Source organism: Euleptes europaea, chromosome 9, assembly GCF_029931775.1.
Source record: "Euleptes europaea isolate rEulEur1 chromosome 9, rEulEur1.hap1, whole genome shotgun sequence".
Lineage (NCBI taxonomy): Eukaryota > Metazoa > Chordata > Lepidosauria > Squamata > Sphaerodactylidae > Euleptes > Euleptes europaea.
Genome location: NC_079320.1, coordinates 46,204,065 through 46,229,782, shown reverse-complemented (window position 1 = coordinate 46,229,782; position 25,718 = coordinate 46,204,065). Strand labels below are relative to the sequence as shown.

Below are 25,718 nucleotides of genomic sequence, written 5' to 3'. Positions count from 1 at the left end.
CCCCAATTCACAGGATAGGGCAATCCTATCTACTGCCCTCCCCCAGCATGCAGCTGGTGGGCTCCCATTTTTTTTGAACGAAACACCCCTGTAACATCTGCAGCGGGTCAGAGTTGGTATAGTTACGTAGCTTGGGTTGAAATTTATACAACGCTGCGAGACCAATGTAAAAATATCCACTCGCTAATCCCACGATTTAAGTCGTCTTCCAGTGTTAGGACATTCTTGCCGATAAGCCTCCAAACTCCTGATTCTGCTAATCCTTTCCTATGCAAGAACCCTGAAAGATGCAAACCTCAGCGGCAACCAGGAAGAGAAAGAGCAGCACTTCCCTGGGTTGTGCGGTTGCTCCTCTCTCTGCACAGCCCGCCTGCACTCCCTATGAGCGGCAGAGCACCTGCTTGGCATGCAGAAGGTCCCAGGTTCAATCCCCGGCATCTCCAGTTAAAGGGAGTAGGCAAGTCGGTGATGAGAAAGACCCTAGTCTGAGACCCTGGAGAGCCGCTGCCGGTCTGAGTAGACAGTACTGACTTTGATGGACCCAGGGTCTGATTCAGTATAAGGCAGCTTCATGTGTTCATAATTCACAGTGGGTAGCCGTGTTAGTCTGTCTGCAGTAGCAGAAAAGAGCAAGAGTCCAGTAGCACCTTAAAGACTAACAAAAATAATATTATTATTTAGTAATATTATTATTAATAATAATATTTATTATTTAATATTAATATTATTAAATATTAATTAAATAATATTAAATACTATTAAAGACTAACAAAAATATTATCATTATTTAATATTATTATTTAATAATATTATTATTATTTAATAATATTATTTAATGTTAATATTATTAATAGAATATTGTTATTATTTAATATTAATATTATTAATATAATATTATTTTTGTTAGTCTTTAAGGTGCTACTGGACTCTTGCCCTTTTCTACTCATGTGTTCATGTGTACTTAGAAGTAACTCCCGCTTTATTCAATGGGAGCTACTCCCAAGTAGCGCGCTTAGAACCGCAGCCCTATGAGCCGGTTATCCACGCTCTCAAGGGGCGAAAAGAACTCGCCACGCAACACACCACCCAGGGCCGGCTTCGGCCACCGTCCCCTCCAGCCGGCTCATTCCGCGCACGCGCCCTTCAAGGGAAGCGTCACTTCCGATGCGGCGGACGAGAGGCGCCGGAAGTGGTTCCTCGTCGCTGACGGAGCTGCTTCTGGCGCCGGCGGCTCCATCGGGCGCGAGTGGGGGGAGGGGTTAACCGAGGCGTCAAACTGTCACGATGGTGGAGGTGAGCAGGTGGTAATTCCTCCCCGGGGCTCATGTTGGGGGTCGGGGGGTGGGACGCAGGTCTCTTCCTCAGCCGTGACCGCTGAGCGGCCTCCGGGCCTCCTCCTGCTCTGCTTGGGGTTCAGGGCTGAAAAACGTGTCCTTCTCCTGGATGCTTTCTGGAGGAGGCGGCAGTTCCTTGTGGGGTGGGCCGGGGTGGGCTTTCAGCTTCGTGGGTGTCTTTGGCGGAGAGGGGAAGGGCGCTGAGAGGACCCTTTCCCGTATCTGTTTGGGTAAAGGTGCAGGGGGTGTGCGCGCGTGTGTGGAACTAACATTTGGAGAGGCTAATTCCCAGTGGGTCGCCGTGTTAGTCTGTCTGCAGTAGTAGAAAAGGGCAAGAGTCCAGTAGCGCCTTAAAGACTAGCAAAAATATTTTCTGGTAGGGTATGAGCTTTCTGAAGAAGTATCTGAAGAAGTGAGCTGTGGCTCACGAAAGCTCATACCTTACCAGAAAATATTTTTGTTAGTCTTTAAGGTGCTACTGGACTCTTGCCCTTTTCTACATTTGGAGAGGCTGTTACTGCACTAGGTATTCCCAGCGATGCATTAAGAGTTTGGAAATGTTATAAAAAATACTGTTCGCACTTTGGCCCCTTTAGCTGTGAAGACGTCTTCCAACCATTTTTTAACCGTTGTTGTGACAAAACCGGGGGTTCGGGGGGGGGGGGAAGAGACCCAAGACCATTGTTTCAAAAAACAGATATTTATTCGGAGCAGCTGCGACCCAGAGGCCCTAATGGGCAGAAATCTCTGAGTCCCGATTGTACTGAGGGAGAGATATTTATCCAAATTCAAGATATGACAAACCATCAACATTCAGGGTAAAGCTGATAGCGCTACAGACATAGAGGCAGCAGTAAAGTAACAGTTTCACTCAGTTCTTGTTATGGTTCACTGTAACCCTCCGTGACTCTTGCCCCAGTTACTAGCACACAGACACACAGAGATACCCTGCCCAGCAACAAGCTATTCCCTTGCTGTCCTAATACATTTACAGAAAGGAAAAGAGATTATTACAAATTGCTAAATCAGTGGATCTTCCATAGTCAGGGGAAGTCTACCTTGCTGCCTCACCGTGGCATCCAAAAACCCTTTTAAAGCAATGTTTTTTATAACATTTCCAAACTCTTGATACATCGGTTCTTGTAGGTTATCTGGGCTGTGTGACCGTGGTCTTGGTATTTTCTTTCCTGATGTTTCGGCTGCAGCTGTGGCAGGCATCTCCAGAGGAGTAACACTGAAGGACAGTATCTCTTGATACATCTCTGGGAATACCTAGTGCGGTAACAGCCTAACTTATGCCTGGTGGGTTTGGATAAAAGAAACGGATTACTAAAAACAAAAAGGAATCTCGTGGTAACTAGAAGTCTTTTGGTTTACCTAAAGGCGTTAAGTTTTCTTGCACAGGAGCCTGCTTTATCAGAAACATGGAAGTTAGTAAACACGCACATAGAGTGGCATACAGTTAGTATTAATCAGGAAATTTGATATTGACTTGTTAGGGCGATAGGCTGCTCTCTCTGTGTTAAGTGCCGTCAAGTCGCTTCCGCCTCATGGCGACCCTATGAATCAATGTCCTCCAAAATGTTCTATCTTTAGCAGCCTTTCTCAGGTCTTGCAAAGTCAAGGCTTCCTTTATAGAGTCAATCCATCTCTACAAGCATTAAAACTGCTAAGCAAGATTGCGTTTTCATTTATTTCTGCTGAATGATCACTGTGCTTATTTTAATTGTATTTGGGCTTAGAGGTGTCATAGACTGTATCTGTTGCATTTAATTTCCTTTTGATCCAGTTAGGATGCGGTTTGTGCTTGTGTTGAAGTGGATTCTAGTCCATGAAAAGCTTATATCACAATAAATATGCTAGTCCTTAAGGTGACATAAAAGCCCTTCTGATTTTCTTCAGTAGCCTAATACAGCTGTCTCTAGAATTTTACTGAATTCAGTAGTAGGGGAGCCATAACTTTGTGGATGAGTGTGTACTTGGAATGCAAACATTTTCCATTTCAGTCCCTGGCATCTCCACTTAAAAATAATCTCTCATCTTGCCATAAGGCAACCTGAAGCCATGCTCCATGCAGTGCCTTGCACAGATCCTTGGTGGGTAGAGATGGGTTGGGATATGGGAGGGGCCATACTAGTCAGTATCTGATCTACAATACTGTAATTGGAACTAATTCAAAACTGGTTTTTTGAAAATAAGATACTTATACCCTGCTTTGCAGTAGTTTTCACCCAGGGTGACTTGCACAGAAATAAAAAGTTAGAAGTCTTCTTTTTGTTTCAGCTGCCTTTGTTAAGACCATAGTGGCAATAGGGGAGCTGTCTTTCTGCCCCAGAAACAGCCTGCTGAATGGTTACCTAATGTCAAAAGGCAACTTCTTAATAGTGCCAGTAGTGATTAGAGAATGTGAGAGGCAGTTTACAAGGTTTTTTTTTCTGTCCACATATTATCCTGGTGGCTTCTTCAGGTTGGCTGGAGTCTTAAAAGAGGAGGGTGCTGGCAGTTAGGTTAGGCAGGCCAATGGCCTTCTGCCCAGACACAAGACTAATGGTGATGCAGAGCTCCAAAGGAAAACAGTGTCATGCTCCTTCCACTCTAAATGTCATGAATACCAAGTATGTGCTGTGCACACTGTCCATTCATTGAAGATGGAAAGTGAAAGTAGCTGAGCTGGTAAAAGGGGGAAAAGCCATGTTTACACCTTTTATTGGGACCTTCAGTAGACGGCAACTCCCAAAACATTCTCCTGACTTGCAGCTTTTATCCCAAATTCTAACAGCAGAGAGACCTGAAGAAGCAGGCAATGCATGCAAACAACAAAAACAACACATTCTTCTGACTTGCAACTTTTATCCCAGATTCTAACAGCAGAAAGACCTGGAGAAGCAGAAAATGCATGCAAAAAACCAACCACCTAGAATGTTAATCCAACATTAGTGCTAAGGAACCATACAAATAGTGAAGGACAAGATGCCAATTTGGCAGGTTGAAGAATAAGATAAACAGCAGCAAGTGGAATAAACAGTTGTAAGTGGCTGTCTTCCTGGCCAGAAAGAAAGATCATGGGGGCGCTTTTCTAACTGCATCCTTAGATTTTTAATTCCTTTGAAAGTCTTTCAAATAGACAACATTATTACTTATAGTGCAGTGAAAAAAATATGTTGTATATAATATATACGGTGGGTGCAGGAGTAATTATATAATATTACTAAATTACACCTTGTAATTACAGTAAAAGAGTCTGGCATCCATAGATGCCAGGATGTGCTCCCAGGTACTTTCTTGTATTCTTAGGTGTATTCCACAGGTTCCCCCTTTTGATTGCATCTCCTTGTACTGCATTGTACATTATGCTGGAGTATTTTCCAGCTTTTAAGAACATTAGAAGTACCCTGCTGGATCAGGTCAGTGGTCTATCTGTCCAGCTTACTATCTCACTCAGTGGCCATCTATAGAGGCAGAGGCCTTTCCTGCTGCCCTGGCACTAGTATTCAAAGATTTTCTTCTCTGGATGTGGATGTTCCCTTGAGCATTGTAGATAGTATCCACTGATGGACCTGTCCTCCATGAATCTGCTTAATTCCTCTTTAAAGCTGTTGAGTGTCTGTAGTAGCGGCTATCACTTTGTTCACTGGCAATGAATTCCACATTTTGATTGCTTGTTTACAGCAGAAGTCCTTCCTCTTATCTGTCTTGTATCTATTGCCTATCTGCATCATTGGGTACTATGTTCTAGTATTAGGGGAAAGGGATAAAAGGTTTATGTTCACTTTTTCCCACCCCGTGCATACTTTTATAACTTCTGTCACCCCCATAAGGGTTCCTAAAGGACAAAAACAATCTTTCTATAAGAGAAAACAGAAATGTCACTTCTTGAGAGGGATCTCTTATTGTAGATTGCTTTGCTTCTTTCCTGATTCACTGTATTTCTGGAGGATAATGTGGAAAAGCCCTTTTTAAAATTACCGGTATTCCAGATTATTCAAAATGCTTGAATATCTCAGTGTGTTGGATATCCACTTATTCATTTAGGGGGGGGAAATAGCACCACCAGCAATGTAGAGAATAAGTTAAGCAAGCAAAAAAAAAAAAAAGGCCCATGCCCTGAAAAAACTTATTATATAAACACTGATGGTACAGATGCAAAGAAGGTATTGAGGGAGAATGCACAGTATGAAATTCCTTACTGAAAGCATTTTGAAAGTACTTAATCTGATCTACATTTCTGTGGACAGAAGGAGGGGTAATATTTTTGCCAATTCCACACTCTTGCAGGAGGCTTCTGATTTCCCTAAAGCTATTCCGGGGGGGGGGGTCTCCTCTCTCCCCCAGGAGCAGCATTTGAGGGGAGGGGAGTTGGGCTGACATGATGGGCAGGAGTTGCCAAAAATTCCCCACCTCCTCCTTTCTCTGTGGAAATTCTAAGTAGGATCCAAGCCATTAAATTCGACTTAAAACAGTGTTGCTTCTGTGTTGCATAGGTACAAAGGTGTTTGTTTGTTTGTTGCTTTCAAGTCACAGTTGATTTATAGCAACCCTGTGGAGTTTTCAAGGCAAGAGACATTCAGAAGTAGGTTGCCATTGCCTTCCTTTCCGTCATGACCTGGTATTCCTTGGTGGTTCCCCATCTAAATACGAACCAGGGCTGACCCTGCTTAGCTTTTGAGATCTGATGAGATCAGGCTAGCCTGGGCCATCCAAGTCAGGTTGGGTACCAAGATACTTGGTGTATTCTCAGGATACAGAACATGTGAGGGAAGGGCCCAAGTAGATCTAGTATATGCTTTATCTTTGTGGTTTTCCCATTTGAAAATAAATTCCCATTCCCATATGCTCAGTGTAATCAGTTCTTTGTTAAAGGCAATTGCAATAAAAGTTAAAAGATTCCAGCATCACAAAAATCTTTCAAACTGTTAATGTTACCATACATAAAAAAAATTCAAATGTAGTTCATGTGTGCAGCGCTAACATCTGTTAAAATAATTGAACAACAAGTGGTAGTGGATTTGAGCCAACATAAAATGAGCACCAGTCCTGTGATCTTGGGCAAACATCAAAGTAACAGATCATGTTTAACATTCTGTAAATAATCTGTGTTTGTTTTTATCCAGTTTTTTATGGTGACAATAAATTTAGAGCAGCCTCGTCCTGTTAATATATATGAAATACGACTTGTTAGACAGGCAGTGAAAAGCTTCAGATGTTTAGATTTGCACCCAGATCACCTTAGAATGGAAAACAGACTGTTGACCCTGAAGCATTGCTCTAAGTCCTTGATCTTGACACTCTCCGGAAAGCAAGAAACAGTTACTTTCACAGTTCATTGAGAAAGTAGGGTCAGAACAAAGCACCATTTTTAGCACTGATGCCTTAGTGTATACTGTTGCAAAGTAAACACTTAGTAGACTTGAGCTAAGAATTAGATTGCATGCTTCATTCATGTGTTCTTGAAAGTTTGCTGCTTTTCAGATGGATGAGGAGAAAAATGAACTATACCATATACTGGAAAATAGAACAAAGGCAGCAAGGCATAACAATTGAATGCTATATTTTAAAATTGTTTGTTGCCCAGTATCAGTGCTATTACGTGTTGTTAAAACTCAGTCTCCAGTTCGATATTTTATTGTCTTTTGTACTTTTAGTTTCAAACCACCTCTGTTAGTCTCTTGCCATGAAAACCCCAAAAGGGGTCACCATAAGTCGGCTGTGACTTGATGGCACTTTACACACACACACTTTTATTTTAAAAGCATTTTAAAGTTGCTTTTCTAAACTGCTTAAAATAGCTTGCATAGAATAAAAATATTTTTTTAAAAATAAAATTACTTAATAGTAGTATAGTTAATGAAAAGTCAGCCAAATATGAGTTGAATTAGAGGCTTTATGGAGAGTGTTTGAGATCTGGAAACTGGGTATAGGACAACTCTTTACCTCATTCTGTCATCTAAAGGCCTCAGTGTTCATAGCAAGTTGCTATTCCAGCCTACCACAGAGGAGGCATTCAGAGCAAGGTTTGATTTCCTGACTATGGCTAACTTGCAGGTTGCTATACATTCAATTTATTAATTAAAACTCAGTAATCCCGTAATTGAACTGACTTTAAGGGGGTGCAGGCTTTTTAAAATCGTTAATCAGGCTTTCCTGTTTTCATTTCTGGAGAGGGAAGGAGGGATCCCTGATAGGGTGCCTGGAGCAGGAAGCACCTGATTGTCCCGACTTCTTCAGAGCTTAATGCAGTATGGGAAATATGGCACATCCCTCACCTTCCCATTCGGAAATGGGAAGAGTGAGTTGTGTTACACAGCACTTTGGAGCTGGTAGGCATGCTTGGAAGACTTGAGAGGGGCCCATGGCAACCTCAAATAATGGCTCCCTAGTAAGCCAAGCCCAAATGTGTGAATCCTTGTCTTTTTATGAACTTATTTCCCAAGGTATACCTGAAACTTCTCTCTTGTTTAGGAAGTACAGAAGCACTCTGTGCATACCCTTGTATTCAGATCTTTGAAGAGAACTCATGACATGTTTGTGGCAGACAATGCAAAACCTGTAGCACTGGATGAAAAGAGGTAAGGCTACTCCTATACATTTGATATTCCTATCTAGTATAAATTTTTAATGGAGGTCCCTTTATCTGTTCTCCCACAGTTGAACAGGCCTTAGAAATGAAGTAGGCCTGGAGGGTTTCAGTTATCATTAGGCTGACTTTACTTGCAGAGATGGGAGAGGCCGTAAGTTAATTAGGCTGCGTTTCTCCAAAAGCCACAATCTTTGGATCCTGATCTATCTGCGGCAAAACTTGATTTTTACGGTCAAAGTTTGAAACTGTATGAACTTACATTGAATTTATATGGACATCAAATTCAGAAATTATGAGCTACAGTAATATCACTGTTGCATGAAATGTAGGTAATCTGAATGTGAAGCAACCCGTTTCAGTAGTTTTAGTATTTGTAAATACTTCTGTGCATGTATGTAAATCTGAACTGCTGTATATCCCATCAAAGATGTTTTATTTATTTTAACAGAATAATATCTCAAAAATATTAATAAAGTTTTTCTTAAACAGCCATAAATTAAAGATGTCAGCAAAACTTCATATAGAGTATAGTTCTGTACTGCACATGCCTGTATTGAAGGAAAATGCTCGAGAGAAGGGTTCTCATAATGCCATTGATTCCTATGGTCATAAGCAGTACCTTCAAAACCAAGGTATGGTGATAATTTCTACTCTGTTCAACAATATAAAACTATTTCTCTATTGGCTCATCATTTTACTGCTAGCTCTTTTATATTAGAAGTTCACATTCAGTCATGGCACTTTATGCTAGCATGTGGTAAGAGACAAACCCCTACGTTTCTTATTTAGGGTGTGAGTCCAATAGCAGCTTAAAGACTAACAAAATTTCTGGCAGGGTATGAGCGTTCATGAGTCACAGCTCACTTCTTCAGATACAACTAGAATGTGAATCTATCCTTAGTTAAGGACAGATGGACTCAAATTCTAGCTGTATCTGAAGAAGTGAGCTTTGACTCACGAATGGTCATACCCTGCCAGAAGTTTTGTTGGTCTTTAAGGTGCTACTGGACACTTGCTCTTTTTTACTGCTACAGACAGACTAACCCATCATTATTTAGGGTATACCCAACACATGTAACATTTGTTTGGTTGAAATGTTTATGTGCCTTTCTGAAATAGCATTTGCTAAGTAAATGTTAGCATTGGTTTTCGCTGTGCATGATTTCTAATGAAAATATATATTTGTATACCTGTGACAGTGTGTGCATAGAAACCAAGTTCATTGATTGCCATAATGTGCTATGAAGCAGTAATAAGTCTCTTACTATATAGGGGAAGATAATGAATATTTGATAACAGGAACACACCCATATCCTCCAGGACCTGGTAAGTAATCTTTTGAACAAACTTTTGTTTGGTACAAGTGCATACTATCATAGCATAAATTTTTTAGCATGGTATTTATGATCAAGGAAGCACTACTTAATGGTTTGGAAGAGAGGTTGCGCCAAGTAAGCATCTTTATTGACTTCAGTAAACTTCTTGAATTATCAGTCTCCATGTGTTGTAGTTTAGGTGTGTTTGAAATGTGGAAAAAAAATTATTTTGAAACATTCAGATTTACTGAAATGGAGGAAATTTATTTATTTACGGAAAAGATCTCAGACATTTCTATGCTATATGGTAGCGAAAATGGAGACAAACATTAAAACTCTTACATTGGGATGTGTTTCAGATATTTTAAAGTGGTATCTTAAAGGAGTTGCTATTGGAGGTTTTACTTTGTTTGGTGATCTGTGGGTGTGGATACTGTCCTTCAGAGTTTGTATTTAGAGTTTCATTAGTCACCTCTGCAGATACTCGTTTGGTTCATGTGAACTGAAGCTTTGCAATATTCACTGCATGCTTCATGTTTGTTACCACTCAGCTGCTGTTTGTGCAGATTTCATCATATTCCCAAAAGTGTGAAACTGAAATTTCTTGGTGTCCTGCGTCGCCCTCTCTCCCGGGCTCCTGGGACGCCCAATCCACCCTAACCAGGAGGGGCGAACCCCGAGGAGGGGGGGCGGTTCCCCAGGACCCCACTCACCAAATGCAGAGTCCGGGGGGGGGGGGCGACAAGAGGTAGACGGCCAGACTCACCGCCACACAGGCCGGCGTCCAAGCCGGAAACCCCGACGACCATCGCCAGCTGACGAGCGGGAAAAGCTGCACGGGCAAGACACGCCCCACGGACGGGGCGCCGCATCAGACGCCCAGTTCCCTGGTCCCCGGGCTGGCAAGTGGACCAGAGCCCCACAGGGCCCCCAGAAGACCCCCCCATCAGCTGGTGGGCGGGGAAGGAGGGCCGGCGATCCGGCACCCGAACGCCGCGCCCCAACAGCGACAGCCGGGCGAGCAAGGCTCCAGCCCACAGCTGCCGCTCAGGAACAGCCAAGGGGGCGGGGAGAGCGGCCGCGGCCAGGGAAGGCGGCCTGAGGGGGAAAAGACCCTCCCAGGGCCAGGCAAGCCCCAGGGAGGCGGAAGAGCGATGGTGGGGCAAAGATGAGGCCCCCACCCTCTTGGGAAACTCTCCAGCCAAGGACAGATGGGGGAAGGGAGGAACCTTTATAGCCTTGGGTTGAGGCGCGGGTAGGCACAGCTACCCAAAGGGGGGAGGATATAAAACAGAGGGGATGGAGGCCAATGAGGAGGCTGTCTGGCTGTCTACTGACCCCGGTATTGACTGGGAGTTACCAAGCTGGCCAGCTCGGGAGGAAAGTTCTTCATCCTCCTCTGAGTGGTCTGAGGCCAAGGAGATCCTCTCTGCCAAGACCCGACAACCGCAACACGCACCCAAGCGAGGGAGACCCCTCTTGAGGGGGCGGCCCCACAGTCGGGGGCGCGACACTTGGTTTCAGTGGAATTACAGTCGCAAGACCAACAGTGTCATTTTATGCAGAGTTTCTGCATAAGTTTGCCCTGTAAACCAGCTAGAATCGATTTTGACAGGGTCCATGATAGATGCATGTGACTAAGAATAACTTACAAGTTTTTAGTGTGGGTTATGCATTAGGAAAAATTGAATAATAAGAATTTATTTGCTGACAAAACATTGTTAAAATAATTTTGGTTGAGATTTGCTGGAATGGTGTATTTTCTTTCTTACAAGGGGTGGCCTTGACAGCAGACACTAAAATCCAGAGGATGCCCAGTGAGTCAGCGGCTCAGTCCTTAGCTGTGGCGTTGCCGCCTTCTCAGTCCAAGTAAGATTTTATTTTTAGTCATTAAAAAGCAGTATAAATCAAAAAGCATAAAACCATAAAAGAGATTTTAGGTTAGCTGAAAAATACAGTTTAAAACGCAGTGATTTCACATTGCAATGAATTTAGTCACAAAGATGTGCTCAGTTTTAATTTCAGTCTTGATAGCCCCACCCATTCTTCTGCACAGTTTTGTAAAGATTAAAGTAATTAATGTTGTATGGGAAATTTATGCTGAACTGTGCTCCCCCCCACCTTTTCCTTACCATTGCTGTTATCTCCAACAGCGCTAATCGCCTCTTTGCAGGTGAGGGTGATGAGAAGTTAGCATCTGTTGTAAAGGTCTCTTCACCCGCTGCATAGAAAGCTTTGCAGGATCTTCTGATGAGAGTTGGTTTGCATAGTGGCTAAGAATTTAAGCAGTAAACCTGGATCAACTCTCTCCTCCAGCCATGAATTAACTAAGGGCCCTGATCTTTCTCTCAGCCTTAGCACCTCATCTACAGTATTAATCTCCCCCCAGCCACAATAATAATGGTCGCATTACAGGGCTTCTGTTAAGACAACAAAGACAATAAAAAGAAACTGGGTATGCCAGCACGTTCCTGAAGTCACTTTAAAGGTGGCGGAATTTTTGATGGAAGTTGTCAATATTAGGACTAAAGTCTAAACCATATTTAAATCGAAAATGTATGGACAGTGAATTTTGTGTACTGTTTACGTCACGTTTCTGAGTATATGCCCATAAAGGTCGATTGATTGACTTGGTATGCCAGCACCAATTTAGCACACTCAGCATTCTCAGAGTATCTGTGGGGAGGGTGTCCCATAACTGACATGCCACCACAGAAGCAGCCTTGTCTTGCATGGCTTTCCACCTTATTTCAGGTAACAGTGGCTCACTGAATAAGGTTTCACATGATGACTTCAGTAATCAAATTGGTTTGTGTAAGAGTAGGCAGTTCTTCAGTTACCCTATTCCGGAACCGTGAAGGGCTTCAGTGGTAATAACCAGAATTTTCAATGGAGCCCAGAGCTAATGTAAACTCTTTAATTGAGGAATCAAACTGAATTCAAAATGTAGCTCGATCACCAGTTCCTTCTCTTCTCTGAGGCTCAGAAGCTGTTCAGAAATGCGACATGCCACAGAGGAGATTTGAACCTCCCATTTTAAACAGATCCGATATCACCTGCAAACTGCAAAGATATTATTTTAAGGGCAGTGCAGGCTGACTCCTCAATCCTTGACTTGGTATAGAATTAACCAGCAGTACCTCCCTCTTAGGAGCCCCGTGGCGCAGAGTGGTAAGCTGCAGTACTGCAGTCCAAGCTCTGCTCACGACCTGAGTTCGATCCCGACGGGAGTTGGTTTCAGGTAGCCGGCTCAAGGTTGACTCAGCCTTCCATCCTTCCGAGGTCGGTCAAATGAGTACCCAGCTTGCTGGGGGTAAAGGGAAGATGACTGGGGAAGGCGCTGGCAAACCACCCCGTAAAACAAAACTCTGCCTAGAAAACGTCATGATGTGACGTCACCCCATGGGTCAGGAATGACCCGGTGCTTGCACAGGGGACCTTTACCTTTTACCTCCATATTGTCTGGATTGTGCTTCTGTTTATTGGCTGTTGTCCAGCCTGCTACCATATCCAGCCATCTGTTTTAGACCATCCACTCCCTTAAGGGATTATGTTGGAAAGAGGATATAGATGGTACTTCATTGTGACAAATCATCGCTGGATTTTGGCCTTAATTTCTGAGGTGTCCTAATACCTTTTGTCTTTTTTCGTGTTTATGGTCAGCACACAGGGTTTTTGGAACATAATAGGCACATTGCCAGTTATTGCAAACTAGATATTCTGTCTACCCTTGCTATAGTTCTGTGATTTAACATTTTCTCTGCCCTGCATCCGCTGTTTTATGGACTTCCAGAATAGAAGCAAATCGAACTGCTGCTGGTGTAGGTGATATATACAGACATGCTGGAATTCCTGAGCGTTCACAGCCCCCAGGTTTGAGCATGGTAAGTATGAATGGAGAACTGCTGATGGATATATGGCAGGTTTCTCAGCCACGGGGTTTTATGAAAAATCACAGTGTGTGCTGTGAAGCATTAGTTTAAGGGCTGTAAAGAATAGTTTGAGCTCTGAGATCAGGAGCAAATATTTGTACGTGAAAGTCTGTTTAATTTATAGGCTATGATGGAAACAGGTGGGAACAAAAATTCTACGTTGATGGCGAAGAAGGCTCCGACAATGCCAAAACCACAGTGGCATCCCCCGTGGAAACTGTACAGAGTAAGTAGTAAAACGCACTATGAAAATAAATGTCAAGAGAAAAGGAATATCAAATATTTAGTAGGTTTCCTAGTGTCCTGCCATCTGTAACTTTTTTTTTCTGTCGCTGCCTGTTGCAGTAGTGAACTTGGTTCTCATTTTCGGTTAATTTGACAGTCTTCGTATAGGCTTTAACCTAAAAAAAGCCGATATACAAGCCAAAGCGGTTTCGTAATCTGAAGTAAATGCATTTTTAGTTTTCAGGAAAGTAACACTTAACTGCAAAAGTATTAATTTTGTTGATGATGGTATACTGTGATAAGCTTCACCTAAGTAAGGCTTAAAACTAGGACAGAGAATATCCAGGTCACAGAGTTATTTTGCTTTTTTTTTTTAAAGTTGGGTTCTTCAAATTGCCTGTCACTCAGTCTGTTGGTTTTGGAGATTTTTGGGGGGAGGAGAGTAAAGGTTTGGTATAAGGTGTGGGACATAGTGCCTTGATACATACATACATACATACAACCTTTATTGGCATAGATAGTTATGGCCATGAGATCAGAAATAACAGGTGTTTCATAAAAATGACAATCAATTAATATTTAGGATTGAATCTTAACCTTAATCACTTCCACCAAAAACTCTGCTACCTTCACTGTAACCTCAGGCATGAAGTCATTCAGCAGGAATTGACATATGGTTGTTCTGTAAGGGGCCATCAATTTACTAATTAAAGGTAATATAATTTTTTTGCGGGGTTCCTCATGTAAATGACAATTTAGGATAATGTGTTGAAGGGAATCTGGCTGGCCCATTCCACATGGACATAGTCTCTTGTTAAAGGGAGTTTTTGTAAATCTCCCATAAAGAACCTTGGATGGGAAAGAGTTAAAATGAGCTAACATAAAAGCTCTCCATTGGAGGGGTTCCTCCATTGTATGGAAATATTGCTGTATATTTCCAGGCAATGTTAGCAAATCCATTTTAAGTTGGGAACATACTGGCAGATTGAGTGGACATATTTTCTGGTATTCATGGTCTCAGAGCCGTTGCTTAATTATATAGAATGCTGCTTTTTCATCTAGCATTAGTAATTCGTCCAAATTAATTCCGATTTGGTTAGTGCCTTGATAGTCCTGGGATGGTCAGTGTCAACTTGTAGTTCTTTGGGTTTTTTTTTAAATTGTCTTTACTGGCTCAGTTGTGAGTTGAACAGTGGAAAGATAATCAAGGCTCACTTGCAACGGAGGATTGCCATGCAGGAGAAGGAATCCCAGCCAGTGTATATAATAATGGTTTTGGTCATGGGTGTTACAGTGCTGTGAAATTGGATTCAGCCTACCAGAATGTTTGTGGCTTTTTGTATGCTGAAAGGAATAGCAGAATTGGAACAACTGCATTGGATGGAAGATCTTTTTCTTGTACATAAAGTTCTCTGATTTGGTCCTTCATCTGAAGTTGGTAAACTATGTGCTGCAGAGTATGTTATGACCTATAGTCAAGACAGTATACAAAACAGCAAGGTCCAAGTAATGGTGAATGGTATACCTATGGTATAGCTTTGGAGTTTAACATGTAAGCAAACTATCCAATTTGATATAAACTGGTTTGTTTTATTTAAACATTTAAGCGGTAGATGTTCATGTTTTGGTTGACTAACTTTAACCTGCAAGATCACCTTGTAACCTCTGCAGGTTATCAGCGGTCACTTGGGCTGGGTGAGATGTATCGCAGTAGAACCTGGCAATCAGTGGTTTGTTACTGGCTCTGCTGACAGAACTATAAAGGTAAGAGGCAAGGAAGGGAATGCATATGACGTTTATATTGTTTTCAGGTACTGTAAATATTTCCTTGGCAGTCCTGTATTACACGTTTTATTGCTTTCTTTTGAGATCCATAATTTTGAGTGTGCCTTGTGCAAAAGCTAATGTTAGCATTAGTACTAAAGATGTCAGATGTTCTTCTTTTAATTAGGGTTACTGTTTATATACCCTGACCAGGATGGCCCAGGCTAGCCTGATCTTGTCAGATCTCAGAAGCTAAGCAGGGTCAGCCCTGGTTAGTATTTGGATGGGAGGCAACTGAGGAATACCAGGGTTGCTGTGCAGAGGAAGGCACTGGCAAACCACCTCTGTTAGTCTCCTGCCATGAAAACCCCAAAAGGGGTCGCCATAAGTCGGCTGCGATTTGAAGGCACTTTACACACACACTGTTTATATACTAGTTAGGTCTTTGAGCTACTGATCTTAAACAAATGTTCAGGCTTTTCATTGGACTTTGATGTCTGTCATTACAGATCTGGGACCTTGCTAGTGGCAAACTAAAACTGTCTTTGACTGGCCATATCAGTACAGTTCGAGGTGTAATAGTAAGTGGAAGAAGCCCATACCTGTTCTCTTGTGGAGAAGATAAACAGGTGAAATGCTGGGATCTTGAATACAATAAGGTAAGTTTGAACTCATTGGCAGCAACTCCCCCCTCCCACAGTTTAAAGTCACAGAGCATCCAGTTTTAACTGAAATGTTCTTTTTCTCTGTTAATAGGTTATTAGGCATTACCATGGTCACTTAAGTGCTGTCTACGGATTGGATTTGCATCCAACAATAGATGTGCTTGTAACATGTAGCAGAGACTCAACTGCACGAGTAAGTAAAACATTAATGATTAAGATGCCCTCTAACATACTTCGGTACACAGGTGAATATTAAATAGGTTCCTTTTGCTAGCTACTTCCATTTGAAAAGCTATAAATCCTTCTGATGTCTCAAGTAAGGGGCTATTCTTTGGTCAAACACAAATCTTGGCCTTCTGTATCTTACATAGTGATAGTAGGGAAACAGTAGAAAAGAGCAAGAATCCCGTAGCACCTTTAAGACTAACAAAATTTCTGGCAGGGTATGATCTTTCATGAGCCACAGCTCACTTCTTTAGGGAAACAGGTTATACTATCATATGTGTGTATCGGCTGTGAATACGCACATACACAGTAACTTCTCAATATGTGTGTATGGGGGGGATTTGCAGTCTTGCTGTGGTTGGCAGGGGCCAGCATCCACTCCAGAGTCTCCCTTCAGCAGGCCTCAGCTGTAGAGAGGGAAAGGGATTAACTGCACCCAAGCCTTCCTGTTCTCCAGTTCTGGAGAGAGCTGACCCAGAGCATCCTCCCTGGCCCATATCCCAAGCCTTTTTGAGGGCAGCCCAGTGAGCATGCCCATCCCCTAGCTGTTCCTCTCCCCCCCCCCCATCTTCCCTGAAGATTGCTGTTCCCACAGGAGGTGAAGGGATGGCGGGGCTTTAGCTTGGGCATGGCTGCAACCAGTCTGGCCTGATGACTGTCACTTTGCATCTGGGCATTCTACCCCTCCCTCGCTGCTCCAGTGGGGCACTGAGGCTCAGCTGGCAGTGGGGCTGTCCCACAACCCTAGGGCTCACCGTGGAGAGCCGGGGGCATCAGCACCTGTGCACCTGAAGACTGGCAGCTGCTCCTCATGCCCCACCCACCCCTGATAAGGGCCAGGGACATTGGGACAGACCCCGGACAGTGTGGTTGTAGCAAAATACATTCCTGCATTCTTATGAGGTGGTTTAAAGATTTTATACTTGGTTTTTCCCTAGGAAAACATTGGGCCCATTTCCGTGTGTTAAGCATCCTTTTAAGACCTTAATGCTTCTAATTACAGCATTTGGCAATTAACTTCCATTCTGCTAGTTCATTCAATTCGTTGTTCTGATAGGCCTTAAGTGGGTTACAATTAATTTATGTGGAACAGATTCTTATGCAAAGAATTCATTTTTCTATCTGGGAAAGCTGGGATGGTGTTAAGGAACATAAATTCATTTACTGTTGAGTGTGGCATTTGCCACAGTTGGATCACTCACATTCTTACATGTCTTATGGTAGTCATTTTTAAATGAAGGCTCACAAAGAGGATTAATGGCTGTATTGTCAATAGGAGACTCAGCTACTAGAAGTAGGTACTGGAAATAGTATAACCCAAGGGCAAACACAACATTCGTTTTGTTACCTTTCAATTCTCCTTGTGCCAAATGCAGTGAGATAAAAGGCAGATAGTTGAGTAAACAAGGCTGCAAATAGCTGTGATGGCCTTCTATCTTCGTGAGAGAGAGGGAGAAATAAAAACTTTGTAATTACCCGAGAGCTTAGATTAGGTGCTGCATGCGGGCGCCATCTTAGATCGTCAGGAAATATTCACGTTTTGTTAACAATAATTGTGAGTCAGCCATATCAGCACACTTCTGATTGCTTGAATTTGTTTGTGTTTCACTAGATTTGGGATGTAAGAACCAAAGCCAGTGTACACACATTGACAGGACATACAAATGCAGTGGCAACAGTGAAGTGCCAGGCAGCAGAACCACAGATTATCACAGGTATAGTGGATATTGTGTCGCAATAATGGAACTTCATGGAAACCAGTCATTTAATGTAAATACACCCTGCTGTTTGTCTGCAGGTGTCATTGTGTTGCTGCAATGCAGCCAAAACAACAAATGATCTTGTAGTGCTTAAAAGATAATGAGTTTTACGGTTCAGCCAGCGTGGTGTAGCAGTTAAGAGCGGTGGTTTGGAGTGGGGGACTCTAATCTGGAGAACCGGATTTGATTCCCCATTCCTCCACATGAGCAGCGGATGCTAATCTGGTGAACCAGGTTGGTTTCCCCACTCCTACACATGAAGCCAGCTGGGTGACCTTGGGCTAGTCACAGCTCTCTTAGAGCTCTCTCAGCCACACCTACCTCACAAGATGTCTCTTGTAGGGAGGGGAAAGCAAAGCAAATGTAAGCTGGTTTGATTCTTCCTTAAGTGGTAGAGAAAGTCGGCATATAAAATCCAAGTCCTCTTCTTCATGGGCCAGAACACATTTTTTCAAATGCAAGAGATTTTCAAAATGGCACTGGAATGTGGAAACTTGGATGCCTAACAAAATTGAGCTGTGTGGGTCTTGAATGTACTTAGTTCTAAGTATCTGATACCTTGATTACCTTCCTCAGTGCTTTTTATTATTATTACAGGAAGTCATGATACCACTATACGACTCTGGGATTTAGTGGCAGGGAAAACTCGTGTCACTTTAACAAATCACAAGAAGTCAGTAAGAGCAGTTGTACTGCACCCAAGACAGTAAGGGCTTTTGATTTATTTTATTTTTCTATGCTGATGTAAAATGGCTACAGTTGTGAAACTCTGGAATTTGTGGAAAAGAAGGTTGTCTTCCTGTCCCCTCTCCCCCAGCTAAAAAAATTAAAAATGGGTGGTGGGGGAAGTACAGAAAAAGTCTTATGAAACACTTGCTGTTTTAGCATTCTGAGTGAAATGCTTTTTAAGACAAGCTTTTGCTTTAGATGTCTTTTGTTCCGTCAAACTGCTTTCTAATAAGTATAAGACTATCCCATATGTTAAATTACAGTGCAGTCCTGTTCAAAGTTAATTCCAGTCCTAGCCTATTGAAATCTGTGGATTTAGACTGGAGTGACTCATCCTAGGAATGTGAAATTCCTGAATAGTTGTGGCGAACCTTAAATCCTCTTGCCCACTTAAGACTCCACCATCTTCTGCATCATATGAAAGAAACTGGTATAAGTTTGGAAATACATATGCCAAATCAAAAAACAACCTAACCTGGGTAAGAGTAGAGAGATTATTGTCGAAGGCTTTCATGGTCAGAGTTCATTGGTTCTTGTAGGTTATCCGGGCTGTGTAACTGTGGTCTTGGTATTTTCTTTCCTGACGTTTCGCCAGCAGCTGTGGCAGGCATCTTCAGAGGAGTAACACTGAAGGACAGTGTCTCTGTGTCAAGTGTGTAGGAAGAGTAATATATAGTCAGAAAGGGGTTGGGTTTGAGCTGAATCATTGTCCTGCAAAAAGTATCAAAGGTAATGTACTAATCATTGTCCTGTAAGTATCAAGATAATGTACTAATGAGGGTGTGGTATGTTAATATGGAACCATTGTATCCTGAAGTGGTCTGTTAATGTGTGAAATCCAAAACTAATCTGCATGGCTATTGTGGAGTGTAGTCTTTGTTAGTTTGGAGTTTTTCAGGACAGGAAGCCAAGCCTTATTCAGTCTCAAACTCTCTTCTTTTCTGTTCAAGTTGTGCTGATGTTTATGACTTTCAATGGCTTCTCTGTGCAATCTGACAAAATAGTTGGTAGAATTGTCCAGTCTTTCAGTGTCTTGGAATAAGACCCTGTGTCCTGTTTGTGTCAGTCCATGTTCAGCCACTGCTGATTTCTCAGGTTGGCCAAGTCTGCAGTATCTTTCATGTTCTTTTATCCTTGTTTGTATGCTGCGTTTTGTGGTCCCGATGTAAACTTGTCCGCAACGGCAAGGTATACGATATACTCCTGCGGAGGTAAGGGGGTCTCTTTTGTCTTTTGCTGATTGTAGCATCTGTTGTATTTTCTTGGTGGGTTTAAACACTGTTTGTAGGTTATGTTTTTTCAAAGGTTTCTCCATCCTATCAGTGACTCCTTTAATAAATGGCAAGAATACCTTTCCTATGGGAGACTGTTTTTCCTGAGTTTTCTGAGTTTTGTTTGGTTTAACAGTCTCCCATAGGAAAGGTATTCTTGCCATTTATTAAAGGAGTCACTGATAGGATGGAGAAACCTTTGAAAAAACATAACCTACAAACATTGTTTAAACCCACCAAGAAAATATAACAGATGCTACGATCAGCAAAAGACAAAAGAGTCCCCCTCACCTCTGCAGGAGTATATCGTATACCTTGCAGTTGTGGACAAGTTTACATCGGGACCACAAAACGCAGCATACAAACAAGGATAAAAGAACATGAAAGATACTGCAGACTTGGCCAACCTGAGAAATCAGCAGTGGCTGAACATGGACTGACACAAACAGGACACAGGGTCTTATTCCAAGACCCTGAAAGACTGGACAATTCTACCAACTATTTTGTCAGATTGCACAGAGAAGCCATTAAAAGTCATAAACATCAGCACAACTTTAACAGAAAAGAGAGTTTAAGAATGAATAAGGCTTGTCTTCCTGTCCTGAAAACCTCCAGACTAACAAAGACTACACTCCACAATAGCCATGCAGATTAGCTTTGGATTTCACACATTAACAGATCACTTCAGGATACAATGGTTCCATATTAACATACCACACCCTCATTAGCACATTATCTTGATACTTACAGGACAATGATTAGCACATTACCTTTGATACTTTTTGCAGGACAATGATTCAGCTCAAACCCAACCCCTTTCTGACTATATATTACTCTTCCTGCACACTTGACACTGAGAGACACTGTCCTTCAGTGTTACTCCTCTGAAGATGCCTGCCACAGCTGCTGGCGAAACGTCAGGAAAGAAAATACCAAGACCATGGTCACACAGCCCGGATAACCTGCAAGAACCAGTAGAGAGATTGTTTCAGTTCATGCAGCCCGAAAGTTCCCTGTATTCTGGGAATATAACTATATGCTCAGCAAGCAGCAAAAACCTGTAGAGCTGAAGTGGTGTAGTCACAAAAATGGTAGAACGGCTGTTGAAAAGTGCTGTGTATTTTCCTGTGTAGCAGAAAATTGATGGTGGAAAGTGCCATCAAGTCATGGCTGACTTACGACAACCCTGTACGGTTTTCAAGCCTAGAGATGCTTGAAGTATGGTTGGATCTAGGAAAGTGTGAGCAACTGTCCCCTCATGTACCAGGAGTTTTCTGTGCCTCGTGTAGAGTGCCATCCAAAGCAGAGTTCTAAGCCTACTGACTTCAGTGGACTTCGGGGTGCAGCTCTGCTTAGGATGCCACTGACGGTCTCTCAGTCCTCCCCAAAAGCTGCCCCTGAAGCTGTCACCTTGTGATGCAGCATTGGATAGGGTGCCAGGGTCTGCAACCAGAAAGGCAAATTGATACATACCCTTTTGTCTGCACACCCGTACCTTCTGCTTGCACGTAGGGGTTTTGGTTGGGAATCCACTTGTGCTCAGTGCTTCCCACAGTGCTATTTAAATTTCATTTAAATAAAAATGAAATCTAGATGCCAAGCCTGAGGAATATTATTTCAGATAACTAGTGCTTAAATTGACAGAAATATTTTCTGTTGTGTGTACATGCTTGCATACTTAGGCAGCTGTGTCATAAAATGATATATTAAAATTATGAATCAAATGTTGTCATCTTTGGTCAACGAGACTATTTACCGAATACTTTCTGACTATAAACACAAACTCTCGTTGCAGGTACACATTTGCATCTGGTTCTCCAGATAACATTAAGCAGTGGAAGTTCCCTGATGGAAGCTTCATCCAAAACCTTTCTGGTCATAGTGCTATCATCAATACGCTGGCTGTGAATTCAGATGGCGTTCTGGTGTCCGGAGGTACAGTGAGAGTGTTACGAGTAGCTTGGATAGGGTTGAGCATTCTGATCTATCAAGACATTGGTCAAGTGATTTTAAAATTAACTTTTAATCATCAACACGTATGCTCGTGAACAATACATAGGCTCTTTTATTTGCTAGGGCTTTTGGTGGGGGTGAGCTGCAGTTGTTTCCTTGGAGTGGAGGACTAACAGGCTTTATTGTACTATAGGTGGTTTTAATTTAGAAATGTAAGCTGTCTTGAGGCAAAGGAGAAAGGTAGGGTGTAAACGATTGAATAAATAAACAAAAACAAACAATGCTGTAGATGTGATCATTTTGCTGAACAGTTCCACTTTTATTGTGGGAAAAACAAATGCTTCTTTGGAGATGACTGCAGCTTTAGCAAGTGGCCAGTCAGGCTTTGCTGTGCTGCTAGTTTTGCCCCTGGCTATTGTAGGGATGGGAGGCAAAGAGCATTCACACCTGCTCTTGCTGACAAATGACATGTGATGGGATTTTGAAAAAGATCTGCTACCGCTTCAGTGATATTTTTGGCTTCATAGAATATTTGTCTCAGGTCAAATATCAAGCATTTGGTTGACTGGTGATCAGCACACCAAGTCCAGGTTTTGATAGGTAGAATCTTTCTTCCTCTGGTGCGCTCTGTGTGGTGGGTCTTTGAAGACTTTTCAGAAGACATTCTCCCACTTATTCGTGGCAGTGAGCGAACAGTAGCAAATGACTCCAGTGTTGAATGAACTTCACAAGCTCCCAGTTGCAACATAAAGTGCTTCTTTTAGCTTTTCAAAGCCTTAAGCACGCTGGGCTCAGGTTATCACATGAACCTCTGTGCACAGAGTTCATCAGGGAAGGCCTTGCTCCAAGTTCTGTCATCTGGGATTAGATTGGAGATTAAGAGTGGGCCCCTTTTAATAACAGCACTGTCATTACGGAACTCATTCCCAAGGGAAGCTCATGCCAAACGTTTTGGGGGGTAGTGATTAATATTTAACAGTTGTTTCAGCTGCTGTTCATTGGTTGTTTGGAAACTGCTATAGGATTCTGTTTTAGCTGTTGGATTTTAGGGTGTCATCTGTAGCTTCTGCCTTCAGGGTTCTTTATAGGCAACTCATGGGATATAACAATGAGCTAAATTATTAATTTGCATTATTATAAATCCCACTTAAAATTCCAGGTCCATGCTAACTTTTCAGGTTTCTGCTAGCATCCCTTCTTGTCCAGTGTGGATCCGCCCTGGCTCTTGCAGATATCTAGAGCAGGGGTCAAGTTTTATAGGGTTTAGTCCAGTTAAACAAAACCCAGTAATTGATACCTATAATGTCAAATTAGTACTTAGTTTTGTAACAAAAAAGGATTTGCTAACGTGGATTTTAAGGGCTCTGATACTGGCTTTCTAATTAATAATGTATCTACAACTTTTTTGTCCTCAAGTATGTATAATGCCATGTTTGTTTTTCAGCTGACAATGGTACTATGCATCTTTGGGACTGGAGAACTGGATATAACTTTCAGAGAGTACATGCAGCTGTACAGCCAGGCTCATTGGACAGTGAATCTGGAATATTTGCTTGTGCGTTCGATCAGTCAGAAAGCAGATTGCTGACTGCCGAAGCTGATAAAACGATAAAAGTCTACAGAGAAGACGATACTGCGGTATGGAAAAATATTCTTGTATTAAGTTCTTAGGCTTATATAGAAACCTGGGCTTAGGATATTTGTAGGACAGGTTTAGTGGAACCATTATGCTGAAAAGATGCTTTCAGTTACTTATTAACTAAACAGAGGCAGCATGTCTACTTCTGTTGCGAAAGTATATTAATGGGGTAAAGAAATCTCATGCACAGCCATCGTAAATTGAGGTCAGTTTGGTTACTCTGTTGTAGCCTTCCAACAACCAAGTGAAATAAAACACTTTTTAATTTCATTACCTAAAGTCTGAATAGCTTAGCTTTAAAGCAGTGAAGGACTATGCATGTATTCCTGTTATATGGGTTGGATCCAAGCAGCTTTTCCACTGGTGAAGAAGGGTGGGAGGGGTCTGTTTTGACCACCAAAAGGCCATAACGGGAATCGTGGGACCTGCATAAATAAAACCCCCATAGGACCAAGTTTGTAGTAAGAAATCGAATTGAGCAAGACTGAGTGAAAAAGCAGGCTGGATGCAACCTTGTGGGTATATTCCATAGTGGTGGAAAAGAATAGTATCCCTTTTAAAATCAGAGTTAGACCCACAGAATGAGTGAGATGCTGGGTAGGAGCCAAAGGTGTCCTTTCCTGTGTGAAAAGAGAATAACACTTTTAGCTCCAACCCTATAGATTTTTGGTGCCCTTTTAAAAAGTACAAACTCTGCTTGTTTACAATTCATAAACTCGGTTATTTATCTGGGATTTTAGATAATGTTTACATTAAAACACTTGCATGCTTGTATGTTCCACCTGATCATATGATCCTTTCCCAACTTCAATGTGATTTTTGAATCTGTCAATTTCAACTTCTCTTCCCCTTATCAAAACAACCTAGGGGCTATGTAGTAAAGTTATCCATATCCTATGTGTCTCACTTTGATGCATTTCTGCCCCCATTAAAGTTGCCAGAAAAGCAGAACGTTGATCTGGAATACTGTCATCAAATCCCTGCCTAGCCTGTAACTAGACGAAGTCTCCTTCCGCCATCTGTAGAAAAGAAATAATGGCCTGCCATATGAGGATTTTCTTTGGATAAAGTCTAGTGTCTGTGTGCCGGGTTTACAATATATTTTTACCTGTATAATGCATACATCTGGCACTATTTTATTGGCCTAAACTGATTCCCCTCACACACACACACGCACACATACAGATGACATTGCTATTCATATTGTCCTTTTTAACTGGAAGGGAAATTAGTGTGAGGCTGCATGTCATGTGGGATTGCATAATAAAATACACTGAAGCTGATACAAAACATGAGGCCATTGCTTGTGTAGAAATTAGAGAGCCGGCTGGAATTCTCATACATGTATTTTTAATGCTTTTAGACTGAAGAAACTCACCCTGTCAGCTGGAAACCAGAAATCATCAAGAGAAAACGATTTTAATGAGAATCCACCTGCCTAGCTGTGCCATAATCCTGACTCTGCCTAGGACTACAAAGCCTGAACTCTGCTAAAGTCATCGCTGTGCTCGGTTTACAGTTTTTTATATTGCATATGGCTTCCCTCTAGGATTTGTCCTTTTCCCTGATCCCACAAAAATCAGTTGCAGCTGTTCTATTCCTCTGAAGAAGTCAGAGTTTGTTTTTCATAAGATGGTAATGTGCTGGTGATTGATTAGTCACAAAATGTGTGCTTGTCATTCAATGCGCTCAAGGCGATGCAAGTCTTTTTTCCTCTTTACCCCCCCCCCCTTCTGCTGGAGAACTAAATATTTGGAAATACGAAGAGGATTTCTTTTTATCCCACTGTTCTTACTTGGTTTGATGATGCTGAAGTGTAAAACGATCAAGAAAGAAGGAAAGGTTCATTGTATTAATGATTTTATTTCCTTAATACAATGAGCAGGAATGCAGTAAAATTTCATTTCTAGTTCGTTCCCTGGCTTCAACAACTAAAATGTAGAACTGAGCTTCTGTGCTTTAATGTGGTGAATGTGTTTTGTTCTGCTTCAAAGTCATGGTTTTATTTTTTGCTTCTCCTATATCAATATTCTGTGTAAACCTTTAATGAAATAATCTCTAAAACATTTTGCGTCTATTCTGTCTCCTTTTTTTTTGTTATTTCTTAGCAAAGGTATTTAAACTAAATGAAAATGTAATACTACTCTGAAGGGGTTAAAATATCAGCTCTGCAATATGCGTTTTGCTTGGGATTCAGACAGCATCGAGGACAACGAGAAATTGGTTCCACTCGTGGAATGGGGAGTGGGGCAGGGTTACTGAGAATTCTTTCTGACTGCAGCCCGTGGCATTGTATGGAATTCTGCTCTGTTGGGTTCCTTGACCTTT

General features: G+C 42.0%; 1 protein-coding gene across 1 annotated transcript; it reads left to right on the top strand.

The window, feature by feature from the left end:
* Positions 1 to 1,266: 1,266 nt before the first annotated feature.
* PLRG1 (pleiotropic regulator 1) lies at positions 1,267 to 25,093 on the top strand. The gene is made up of 15 exons (XM_056855251.1): positions 1,267 to 1,293; positions 7,794 to 7,900; positions 8,401 to 8,543; positions 9,184 to 9,237; positions 11,003 to 11,096; positions 13,021 to 13,111; positions 13,284 to 13,385; positions 15,056 to 15,148; positions 15,658 to 15,807; positions 15,905 to 16,006; positions 17,651 to 17,753; positions 18,396 to 18,504; positions 21,594 to 21,733; positions 23,196 to 23,389; positions 24,754 to 25,093. Exons 1-15 carry the CDS (start codon positions 1,285 to 1,287, stop codon positions 24,811 to 24,813), a joined length of 1,551 nt encoding a protein of 516 aa, XP_056711229.1. The 5' UTR covers positions 1,267 to 1,284; the 3' UTR covers positions 24,814 to 25,093.
* Positions 25,094 to 25,718: the final 625 nt, after the last annotated feature.